This window comes from Gavialis gangeticus, unplaced genomic scaffold, assembly GCF_001723915.1.
Source record: "Gavialis gangeticus isolate Ggan-Ray unplaced genomic scaffold, GavGan_comp1, whole genome shotgun sequence".
Taxonomy (NCBI): domain Eukaryota; kingdom Metazoa; phylum Chordata; order Crocodylia; family Gavialidae; genus Gavialis; species Gavialis gangeticus.
The window spans coordinates 6,644,670-6,657,307 of record NW_017729030.1 but is presented as its reverse complement, the minus strand read 5'-3'; the positions used below and the strand labels follow the sequence as shown (position 1 = coordinate 6,657,307).

The following is a 12,638-nucleotide window of genomic DNA, read 5'->3' as shown; positions in this document are numbered from 1 at the left end:
TAAAGGGGCCGCAGGTGCTGCCTGGGGGGTGGGTCTGGCCTGGCCTTGTCTCTAGGACTGGTTCGTCCCTCCTCCCCAGGACCCTGCAGGCACCGTTTATTGCGTCGCCTGCCATAAATGTAACGTAGGGGAGGCCTGACTTGAAGGCAAGGTCCAGTGCCATAGGCCCCACTGCCTTTGCACAGGGGTGGCCCATGGGGCAGGTGCTGGGAGCTGGAGGAGGGGACAGGGCTGTAGCGGCTTGAGGGGACCCGGTGCCAGCGGTTAGCCGGTGCTGCTAAGTGTGAACGGAGATTGCTGGTGCCGAGCGGAGCAGTGCTGTCACCTGTGCTTTACACAGGGCAGGATTAAAGCATAGGCAGGCTGGGCACGTGCTAGGGGCCATAAGTGAAGAGTGGGCACTTGTGCTTATTTGACATATTATAATTACTGAGTGAAAAAAGTCATAAAAACTTCATCTACAATTGGGGGCCCACAAGTTTGTTTGCCTTGGGCCCGCTAAAGGGTGAATCCGGCCTGGCTTTACGTCTAATGCTCTTGTCAAAGTGCAGCCCAAAACAGCCTTTTGTTTCTTTTTTTTCTGCAGCTGCTTGGCGTTGCTGACTCCTGTTTCTACAAATGTAATTTTTAAAGCTCTAACTTGGAAGGGTATGAGAAGGTGATGCAACATTTGACACAGGCACTAGGAAAAAATCACCCCCGTGTCATTTGGCCACACTGTGCAGCTGACAAGCTCCAGAAAGAGTTTTCAGTTTTTCCGTAGTCCTTATTATGAAAAGATTAGCCAGGAGGCTTTTGTTTGGTTACTGTGGATTTACAACTTTAGTGGATCCAGTGTCAGGTTCAATGACATAATACTATAATTGTGTCAGCTAGTGGCATCTTGGGGCACTTTTACATGTATTTTGGGGGTGGGTGCTTTAACTGGAGTGGCTCTGAGAGTGGAGCTGGTCTAATTAAAATGCTGCAGCATCTTGTGTATCGGTCTCCATGCATGTCAAAATAGCAGTGAGGGTGCTTGAACTAAAGCTCATTCAACTTCAGCTTGTTAATGTTCTTAAGGTGCAGCAAGGGAGGTTTAGTTGGATATTAGGAAGAACTTTCTCACTAGGTGAGTGGTGAAGTACTGGAACAGGTTGCCTAGAGAGGTGGTGGCAGAGCCAACCATAATGGGCTGCGAGGCCTGGGGCAAATCAGCCTGTGCAGAGCCCCCTTAACACTTCGCAGGGCTGTGGTACCCCTGCAACGGGGGTGGAGGAAATCTCTGTGCTTCTTCCGCAGTGTGGGGCTGGGCCACGAGGTCCAGGTGCGCCCTGTGGGAGGGGCCATGGCCACTCCACCCAGCTCTGGGGCCCCCCCAAAGTGCGGGGTCTGGGACGGTTGCCCCAATTCACCGTATCCTAGGGACAGCTCCAAGTGGTGGAATCTCCATCTTTAGAGGTTTTCAAGACCCGGCTATACAAAGTCTTGACTGGGATGATCTAGTTGGGGACGGGCCTGCTTTGAGCAGGTCCCTTCCAACCCTAGGTTTATTTGATTCTATACACAAGATGCAGAGACTGGCTGGAGCGAACTAATTATTGCACTCCAGCGGACTTGATTAATCGAGTCTGCTCCAACATGCTGTAATTACAGCATGCTGGAGCAACCTTTCCACCATGTCTACAGGCACCCTTGGATTCTATTTGGGGACAGAGCTACTTGGACCCCTTTCATAAAAAGGGATCTTGTAAGTGAGGAGCTATTTTATTTATAGCAAGTGTAACGAGGAAGATAGAAGCATTCTTTAGATAATATTTTTTGGTGTTTTCCCATGGAAAGTCCCAAAATTAAGATTTAAAAAGTCCTAGTTGTCTGAAATCCTATAATGTGCATTCAATTGAAGAGTTTCTGAAAGTTTTTTTTAAGACACCCTTGTGTAGCTTACCCTGGAGTATGTTTGACACCCTTGTGTAGCTTAGCCAAAATAATTTAGATTGGTATCCTGTGTTTAAACTTGTTTTCTGGAAAACTGAAATTGGATTATAGTAGTACCAAACAAGACTGAATCAGTTACATTTGTTGGCTGTATTTTTATGGGATCTATTGACCTATGTAAAGACAATTTAATGAATGTATACTTTGTGTGTGTGTGGTATATGTGTGGTTGTTCTGGCATTGACCTTTTTACATAAAACATTAAGCTGAAGTATTAGATTAAAATTGTTAACTGTTTTCTTTATCTCATCTTTCTAGATGGAACTAGAAGCATTACGTTCTATTTACGAAGGAGACGAGCGTTTCAGAGAACTTAGTCCTGTTTCCTTTCAGTACAGGGTAAGACTTTATGAAGTTTTGTAGCTAAATGGTATATGTTGTATATATTACAAAATAGTTTCTTAGAACATGGCTATTCACCTGGCGGACAATAATGGCATAAAGAACTAGATTGATGAAGCTACTTGGGCCATGGGCACGCTGACAGATTATTTGTGGCAGATCAGTCTGACCACGTCACAGCCCCTAAAAGTAGTTCAGTCCCACCTGCAATAGTGGCAGATACCCCAGGATGAGTGGCTATCTTTTCTGCCGAGAGCCTGCTTTTTTGTGTGTGTTGTGCCTTGAGTGTCATCTCTCTGGTGTGTTTAAAGGCACTAGGCATCTGGCTTCTAGAGTGGAATCAACAGTTCTCCGTAAAGTCAAGTCAGTCCTGAGGCCATTGAGACCATTGAAGCACCTTGGATGCTGTGCATCATTGGTGATTCTTTGGGCAGAGTGACCTGGTGACACCCATCTTCTCTCCAAGTATGGAGGGCCATTGGCTCGCGGGGAGCTCATGTGCCCTCTGACAGGTCTTGTTTTTAGTCCTGCTAGGCATCCACGTGCCCTCCTCACCCAGGCTCGCCCAGGTGAAAATACCGGTTTAGTCATCGACAACCCAACCATGGAACAGGCTGTACTAGTTGACATGGTATCAGATAGCAGACCAAGAGAGGCCTAGTCTTATGGGGTCCCTCTATAAAGCATGGTCAGAATTAGGCATCTCAGAATTAGGTCCATAAAGCCAGCAGGCTGAGGAGAGCATCTCCTAAGCAAGCCAGTGAGGGGAGAAAAAAAGAACAGAAGTATATCTCAAGCCATACCTTCTCTGGTGCTTAAGTATTGCCAGTTAAGATTCATAGCTTAAAACCTTTCTCCAGCAGTTAGGTGCCAGAATAATTTATTTAAAAAAAGCAAAGAAAACCTGCTACATTTTAGGCAGTCTTTTAGAAAGTTGCAGTGATGGTCTCTTATGTAGCATCCTGGTAGTTAAAGAACTCACCCTGTATGTGAAAAGCCTAAGTTTAGTGATCACCTGAGCCAGTAGGAGTAGAAAGCTATATTTTCTACATCCCAAGAGAATGCAGGAAAGAATTCAAGATTCTCCAGAGCAAGATAATTCAAGAGAGCAAGAGTAAACAAGATTCTATATCCTTCTGGCTAGATCACTCACTTCGGCAGTAGAGAAGACATTGGTTTTAGTCTTTTTATCCAATGACTCATGAATATAAAATACAATGCCTGGTGCCTAGGATATTCTCTGGAAGCTGGGGTATGTTGGTTTGAGCTGCCTGTGGCTGAATCCTGCTCTTCCAGTTTTTTTTAACTGTGGTATATTGACTGAAGGGAGCATTACCACCCTTTCCAGCTGTGTGTTTTGTTTTGTTTTGTTTTAAACCAAATAGCAGAGGCCGTTTCGTTAAACTCAGAAATGTCAGACAGACAGCCTGTGAACCAGATTCAGCCCATGGAGCCTTGTCATCTGGCCAACAGGGCTCCCATAAGTGCCAGGAATTCAGGGGCAGGGCTTGCTCCCAAGAGCCAGGACCTGGAGCCCTGCTGGCAACCCATGTTGCCACCGCTTATCCCACTGCCCTGCATAACAGACCATTATCCTGTTTGCTTTTTATACTGTACAGTAGAGTCCAGATCATTCATAGATGGGTGTTTCACAGCCAACTTTATTTGCAGCGGTTGATGAATAAAGGACATGCAATTCAAGTTGTTTTTCAAACCTTTTACTCCAAAAGGGCACTGCTTCTCAGTGGCCCACAAAGCTGACTAGAGAAGTAGTGTCCTTTGATACAAAAGTAGCTGGAGCACCACAGCAGTCGCACACAGCTATTTACTGTGGCTTGTGTATACCCCTGGTTCCTTTTACATTACAAACCCTCAGCTTTTCACAGGGTAAGGAACTTGGCTCTACAAAGTATCCAAATATTTTAATTTGGGCAATGGAAAGTGAGTGCTTGTTCTCTTGCAATGCTGCAGTGTTTTGATTGCAATCGCTGCCATTTAGATCCAAGAAAACCTTTTCCATAACGTTAAATACTTCATCAAACCTTTACTATTGGTTTTTATAGGGGAGAATTGAGAGGTAATAGTTATGCTGCTTTTATACACTTACATGTGAAAATACTATGCTAGTAATGGTTTTTTGAAGCTTACTGTTTTTGAATGGCAGTTTTCAATCACTTTTAAAAATAACTTGGGTAAGAGATAAATAGTGAGAGGTTTGCATACAGAATGTGATATTACAAGGTTTGATAAGACTAAACCTTTCCATTTTTAAGGTGTTTCATCTCTTTTTTAGATAGGTGAAAACGGAGATCCTAAAGCCTTCCTAATAGAAATTTCCTGGCCAGAAACATACCCACAGACGGCTCCAGTCATATCCATGGATGCTTTCTTCAACAACACAATGTAAATATTTAAAATAGGTCTATTTTATATGTTCTTTTTTCAAGTTTCATCCCTTGAACCTAAAACTGGGTTATACGGTCTCTTCTAGATCTTCATCTATAAAGCAAAGCATATTGGAAAAATTAATGACAGAAGTGGACGTTAATCTTGGAACTGCCATGACGTATACACTTTTTGAATACGCCAAAGATAATAAAGAATTGTTTATGGAAAATCAACCTGCTTATGTTGCAGTAAGTTTATAATTTTTGGTTTTAATTTTTTTTTTATGAAATATTTGTCTAGATATGAGTATTCATACAAAAAAAATCTGAAATGACTATTCAGACCTTCAAATACTCCATTGCTATCATAACATTCTGGGAGGCATGTATGGAGGCATATGTATGTACTGTATTTTACACAGCATGCAAATAGGCTGGTGTCTAGAAGATAGTGCATAGAAATTTATCACTTCTCTAGTGTTTAGCCAACTTCACAAAAAGTTTCTTGAAAAGCAGTGATTGCAAATACTTCCTAATCTGGGATACAAAGCAAGCTGATCTCCAAGGGTGATCTGGGGAATTTGCAACAGAACCAAAACTAATGAGAACAGGTATGTGAACTTTGACTCTTGGTATGACAAACATCTCCAGTGTGAATGAGTGATGCTTCAAATTGGTATATGAAAATTCTGAAGCAATGAATTTTTGGTTGGAAAAATGAGGTAAAGAACACCAGAAAAGCAGAAAGTAATAAAATACTTTAATGCTAAAAACAAAGATAGTGTTATCTTGCATCTAGTTTTAATGATCCAGCAGCCTGGAAAAAGGTGAAGTTTGTGCTTGGGCACTATAACTATCTTTGGAATGATAATCCAAACCAGTTGGAGGGTGGATTTGCACCTGTAAGACCATGTAAAGTAGCATCCCACTTAGAGTAGGAGACCTGTCTAGTCTGCTCTGAGAAGATATGTACACGAGTGTGGGCATTACTGTCTAGTTACTTTATTCTTTACTTTGTTTGGGACTGGATTGTATGTATAAAATGTTTTGACTCTTGAGAGCTACAGCTTAAGCAAGGAAATGTTGAAGCTTTATTCTTCACATGATCTTTCTATGTGGCTTAGAGAACCATTCATGCTAAGGGATCTTATCACTTTTTTGTCATAGTGTACATGCTAGAAAAGCAAGAAACTAAGTTTCAATAGCAAAGGCTTTTTTGGGTGATGGCTTTTGATATTCTAAGTGAGATACTGTACTTTAACTGCTAGATTACTTGTTCGAATCCAGCTCTTTTCTGCAATGATCAATAGATAATGAGGTGGACATAACTAACAGGTGGACATGTGGCAATAATACTCTTGTCAGCAACTCAGAGACATTTGTTAATCTGGCAAAAAGGCCAAGGATCAAATTGGCTTGAGAAGTAAAAGCCTCCTTTTGCTCTTACGAGGAGCATTGTACTTGGATGAACTCTAGTATATATACACAGACCTTCAGAACTGCCAGTGTGTTTCTACAGTGAGCTGCAAATACCTTCTTTCACTTCAAAAAACAAAATGCTCATTTTTAGGTATTCAAAGGACTTTGAGATGAACAGAGTTCAAACTCTACATCTGAAAACAAATGAATCAGATTAATTTGCATCATTACTATTTTATGGAGTTATTTCATGTCTTTTTTTTGAAACGGACAATTTAGTTCTACTTCAGGGACAAATACTGTATTTTGTTGCATACAGCATGCCTCAGAATATTAGCACCTTATTTTTGAAAGGCAGAATGAAGAAAAAAAGACTTTTTCTAGAGTTATGGCTGCAGAGAGCAGGGACAGTCTAATCTTCAGATGGCCCAACCTGCTGGTTGACTAAAGCTGAAATCCAAGCTGCTGTGAAAGACTCATCTCTATGGATGGATCTATGATTCTGAAAAGAGCTAAAGAGTCTCCAAGGCTATGAAATTGGAGGAGAGAGCAGCAGACAGAAAAATTTCCCAAAGAATGGTTAGTTCTTTTAGTGGAACATCAAGATAATTAAAAAGTGAAGATGATTGTTAACACGTGTGGAGTAAAGAACAGTGAGCCTTTAAGTCAACTGATTCCCTTAGCTGCCTGAATAGTAATACCATAGCTGCTGCACTGCAGAGCAAGAATCAAAGCATGGTGCTTCTGTCCCAGGCAGAAAATCAGCTTCCACACTTAATACAAGCACCCCAATTTGAAGGAGGAGGGGCTGGCTGACTTTGAGGTGAAAAATGTGTGTTGTATGCAAGAAAATGTGGTATTCAACCTGTTTACAGTTGGAACCCTTTATGGAAATAGTTGATTATACAAGAACACTGTTTTTTTCAGTGCTAGCATCATATTAGTTTCTTCTTTTGCCCTTCTCTCTCTTTCCCTATTATCTCATCTATGAAGACAGTTTTATGCTCCTACAAATTTATGTGCCTAAGAACGAATTATATTAATGATTGAGGAGTGTGAACCCCATCACATTGAAACTTACTTAGTTGTTCTTAAATGTGTGTGGGGTGTGTTTTTTTCTTTATTGTTGGTTTCATAGTTTCATAATTGGTAGGGTCAGAAGGGACCTGAGCAGATCATCAAGTCCAACCCCCTGCCATGGGCAGGAAAGAATACTGGGGTAAAATGACCCGGCTAGGTGATTACCTAGCCTCCTTTTTGACAGTGGTATTATTGTCAACATGGAAAGGAAACTTTTCCAATCCCCACCAAACAGAATTGGGATGTGGGTGGTTTCAGAGGTCATGGAAGCATTTGGATTACCTGCCATCATAAGAAGCACATTAGAAATGCATTATTACATAAGTACGGAGAACTAGAGCCATAACTGTCTTTTGATAAAAAGTGCAAGCTCCTTTGAGTAATGAATTAAAGAACAGACGCAGCGTCCCAACAAGAATTTGGACATAATATTATTCTTGTAGCTTTTGTAGAATACCAGTCAGTGTAATATCTAGGTATGCATTGTCAATTCACTTGCTGGCAAGAAATTTAACAGTTCTTTCTATTTTTTCTCAGCCTTCAGGAGGCAATAATATTTCAGTAGGAACTCCTGATGTAGTCTCATCAAGTAAGAAAAAAGACAAAAAGGAACAGTTGTCCAAAACCCAGAAACGAAAGCTGGCAGATAAAACAGGTTAGTTCAACATATTTTACACCTTTTTTCCAGACTTGAGAAAGTGTTGCAGTGCTTTTTTTAATAGCAGTTATGTTCCTTTAAAGGCCTGGGTTCCTATACACTTTGCACTGCAAGTGAGAACGTAATGATCATTTCCCAGTTTTCACATGTTTTGGTAATAAAGTTGGAGAACAGTTTTTCACAAATGATAGTTTCTGCATAGGACCCTAGGGTGGAATGGCAGTGATATGACAATTGGAGTGAGTGAGCAGAATTGAGTGGCTAAACTTTCAGGTTAAACTTACCTGACTCTAGCTAGCACAACATTTCTTTGCTTCAATAAATGCACTTACTGTACATTGCTTCAGTCAGACCAGTTCAACTATTACAGACCCTTATTTATAATTTGTCTGATTCTTGCTCACTGCTTTTTACTTGGCTAAGTAGCCAAGAGCTGCTGACAGTTCAGCTCTGAATGGGTTAAAACTGTAGCTTTTGCCTGACCAGGAAAAAGGGTAAGTGAGCTGAAGATTAGGCTCTGTCCCTGCTGTATGCAGCTATAGCTCTAGAAAAATCTTTTTCTTCATCCTGCCTTCCAAAAACAAAACGTGTATCTCATTTCAGGGCCCAAGGTATGCTAGAAAGTATGGGGATTCTTTTTCAATAAAATCAAGATTTTTTTTTTCATATTAGCCATTATATGGTCATGCTGTCTCTTAATTCATATAATTTTATGTGAATCATTTGATAATCTGTGGCCAGAATTACCTGTGTACCATTACTTAAATTCAGTGACTAGATTATGTATTTTCCTCTTGTAAGATCTGATCTCTTTGACAAATCTTTCCACATGCTGATTTCAAATTACCCCCTAAATCAAGCCCTAGAAAGGCCTTTTTAGTGAAGCTGTGTGATTTTTTTTTTTTTTTTCCAGAGGATAAATTTATCTTTTCCCCAAGAGGCTTATTGCTAATATCCTCAGTTTTCTTAACCCCTTTTAAACTTTCTTTGTTGACATTAACAATTTTACAAGCGTTCGAAGAATATTTATATTGTCTGTGAACAACTTATAACTATTACATTAATATGTAGTGAAATTGCATTGCATTGTATTATATTTGTTCTTACAGCTGTTTCATATCTTTGAAAATATACACAGAGCAACTAAGGTTTCTCATCAGTTTAACAGTTGAAAATGAATGTGCTTTATTCTTGTAGATCACAAAGGAGAGCTTCCTCGAGGATGGAACTGGGTGGATGTTATTAAGGTAACGTGACTGTTACAACTGTGAAAGTACTACATATGCACAATGGTTTTATGCATATGTAACTACACATTATATTTAATCTGTCTTTTTGTTTTCTTCCTAACAATGTTTGGATTTGACTGTGGTCTCTGATTCATTTCTATATACTTCCAGCATGTAAGTATTTTCACATTATTTTCTTAAATGTTGAAAAAAAGATTTGTTGAGAAGTAGGGAAGTTTGTTACCTGTTTCTCTAGATCTTAATTCATTGATAATCTGTTACTGGGCTTTAAAACTTACAAAATTCTTCCAATATGTAAATTACATATGAAGTGAAACACTGACTGACTAATAACTCTTGGATTCGAAGAAGAAATGTATTTTTCCCACGTTTTGAGCATTGAAAATTTAAGCTTTAGAGAGGAAAGTTTACAGCGTGTAAATTAGCTGTGACTTTCAGAATACACTAACAATTCTCAGTATTTTCATTGGTCACAAGTTGCAAAAGTGACATTAACAGAATGGTCTGAACATTTCAGAACTGTAGATAAGTAGAAGCAAAAAAAATTACAACACCTTTTTGTCTCCCAAGTGAGATCTCCGTATTGTCTTCCTGTGGGCCTGCATCCTTCTTCCTTTCCTTCCCCACAAAGAACTTTCTTCTCCTCTCTTTGCTCTTGAATGGAAATTCATCTTGCTATTTTTAACACATTTCATTGCATAATAGAAAAAAACATTGATTGTATATCAGAACAACCAAACCACTGCCAGCATACTTCTGAGAATAGTGTTAAAATGACTTGTAGCAATCAGTCAGGTACAGCTGTTATTTTGCGCGCCATGCTTCAAAATTTAAAAGTGGCTATTTAGAATGGGTGTCTTGGATTCCAGAGAACTTCTAGAGAGCTCAGATTCCAGAGAACTTTCCCAAGTTTGTTTAGGTAATCATACGGTGTTATAAGCTTTGGCAGTGCCCATTTACATTCAATTAGGTATTATTTTAATTGAAGATAAGAGGTGCCCTAAAAATGTGTGGGATAATTCCTTCAAGTGCATTTGTTTGTTTAACCAAACTGAGGATTGGATTTGCATTTCTTTAATGGAAATACTACCCAAAATTATTTATCTTTTACAAAGTTTCATTGAGGAGTATCCTTATTTTTGTGTTTTAAAATATTTCATAAAAATAAAAAAGGCAGAGTTTTAGCTCCAGGAACAATTATGGTTATTTAATGTGTAAACTAAAATAGAATAATTTTTTTAAAAACTTTTTGATGAAATAGCTTGATTAGTTTGTATTAGTAACTAAATATGCTTGTATTCAATGTACAATGGAAATAATGTAGTTTCTTATTCTCAATAAATGAAATAACAGTCTAAACTCTGAACACTTTTCTTTTTGTGTCTTTTATAGTTAAGCAAAACTGGTTCTAAAGATGATGAATAAAGGACTTTGATACAAGAAAACTCCACCTTTTTAATACAGTGCAATTTTGGGTCAGCATCTTTTTCTTAGTAATTTTCTTGTTAAAGTAAAACATTTTATAAAGGACAGTTTCCTAACTAGTAAACCTGGCCACGTGTTTATCCAGGTTATTCTGGTTTTTCATTTTTCTTCACAAATAAAATCTTGCCTTAAAGGAAGGTAAAAGTGTGACAGAATATATTGAACTTTAGAGAGCTTATTTGCTTTCTGTCTGTAGCAGAGAAGAATAGGGATATATGCAGTGTTAATTTATATTTTACTATTTAGTAAAATATAGTGAAGTCTGGTTATAGTGAATCCTTTGACATTGTAAGCATTTCCTGACACTCTTATTCCAATGGAAGAAAAACACTATAACAGTGATTAATCACTTGACAGCATAACTATTAAAAATAAACTGTTCACTCTAAATAAAACTGTTGTTGTTTGTTTCCCTAATTACAAGTGTAGAACAACAATAAAACATGATTATGCTGCTAAAGATTTGTCTGAGCTAAAATATGTAGTCCTGTTTTAACTTAACTGCCACAATTGCAAATGCTAGTTAAAACAAGATTGCATGTCTGAGCTGTACAATTTCAAAGTAGAAGATAATGAGCAGTTTTTATACCAGTATGTATTCTTTGTTCTGTGCAGTATACTATCTGTTTTAGTCTTTCTGCCATGTGCATCTTTACGGAAGGCCTGGGGGTTTGAGGGAGAGAAAGTTGCTCTCCTTTTGATAATGAATTGCTGTGCTGATCTGTTCTGATGGGCTTCTATTTTCTTCCATTGGGGAAACGGGTTCACCATGCGGGTTTGTTCTCAGAATTATGGAATGCTGGGGAAAATGTCACCCCCCTGCCAAATCTGTTGGAAAACATTTTTGTACAGGTCTGCTGTCTTGTATCAAAAAAGAAAAATCCTCTTACTGTGTAAACAGTAATTGAGTAGAAGATGCCTTAATGTCATTAAATTTTGTTTTGAGATTGACTTTAATAAATACCTATTTATCTGCCATGTTGTGAGTTCTCTTCTTAAGTTTCTGATGGTGGCTGCTGTACAAATGAGGTAAATTTGCATTTGTATAACATTTTCCCGCTCATGAAGCAGAGCATTTTCAAATTAATTGCCAAGAGAATTCTTTCTTCCCTGCCCTCTTTCTGCATCTTTGTACACTTGTATATTCTTCAAAATAATCATTTAAGCTTCTTAATTGGGATGTAATATGTTACATTTCTGTAGCAGGATATATATACCTGCTGAGCCGTAAGGCTCACAGCTCAACAGGTATATATATCCTGATGACGAGGATGATGATCCTCATATCATTCTCAGTATATATACAGCAGCCCCACTGTCCATTTAAAGAGTGGAGCCAAGTACATCATCCTTGAGGACAGAATCATAGGCTACAGTCTTGGTCAGTAGGTTTGTTTGGTTATTGAAGCGTGTGGGTCATTATCTAGAACTCATATGCTGCAGATATGCAGTTAATTTCAGTAAATTATGTCTCCCCACTGTCTCTCACTTAAAGGATGGATTACATTTACTTCAAAATTGCAGCAGTTTTTGCTTCAAAACAGTAGTGGTATGAAATGGCCATTGAGTCTGGAAAGGAAGAAAAGGTCACTGGAAATACTGTGCTGTCTTGAGTCTTTTCTGCAAGACTGACAGTTCAAGGGAATTGTAACTCTCCAATGATGAGCTGTGCTTTTTATTGAAATAATCTGCAATGTAAACCAAAAGGAAACAGGATCTGACTGTACAGGATTTTAAATCAAGAAGCCAACAACTGATTATCCTGATGGAATTTTAAACATCTGAAGATCTGCATTTTTTGGTGTTCAGTAGCTTTTACGGAAATTTTTAAATACACATGGAAAGTCTACATCTGAAGGAAGCAGAATGTTTGATGCAAGCTTGATACCTATGGCTACAAGCATAATGGGTGGCTTATTAAACAAAAGGTACGCATATAATCTTGGTGAGAATGCCAGAAAGTCTCTAACATTTCAGGAAAAAGTTCCTTTGGTAGGTGCATGGGCTGCTCCCAAGGGAAGACACTGCAGCTTTGATCTC

General features: G+C 38.8%; 1 protein-coding gene across 1 annotated transcript in view; it reads left to right on the top strand.

Annotated features, from left to right (window-relative positions):
* Positions 1 to 11,576, top strand: part of RWDD4 (RWD domain containing 4) — an 11,897-nt gene extending 321 nt beyond the window's left edge. The window contains exons 2-8 of the mRNA XM_019521888.1: positions 2,236 to 2,316; positions 4,613 to 4,722; positions 4,811 to 4,955; positions 7,743 to 7,860; positions 9,061 to 9,110; positions 9,264 to 9,266; positions 10,506 to 11,576. Of these exons, the coding sequence (XP_019377433.1) occupies positions 2,236 to 2,316; positions 4,613 to 4,722; positions 4,811 to 4,955; positions 7,743 to 7,860; positions 9,061 to 9,110; positions 9,264 to 9,266; positions 10,506 to 10,538 (540 nt within the window). The 3' untranslated portion in view covers positions 10,539 to 11,576. The remainder of the gene's footprint in view (positions 1 to 2,235; positions 2,317 to 4,612; positions 4,723 to 4,810; positions 4,956 to 7,742; positions 7,861 to 9,060; positions 9,111 to 9,263; positions 9,267 to 10,505) is intronic.
* Positions 11,577 to 12,638: the final 1,062 nt, after the last annotated feature.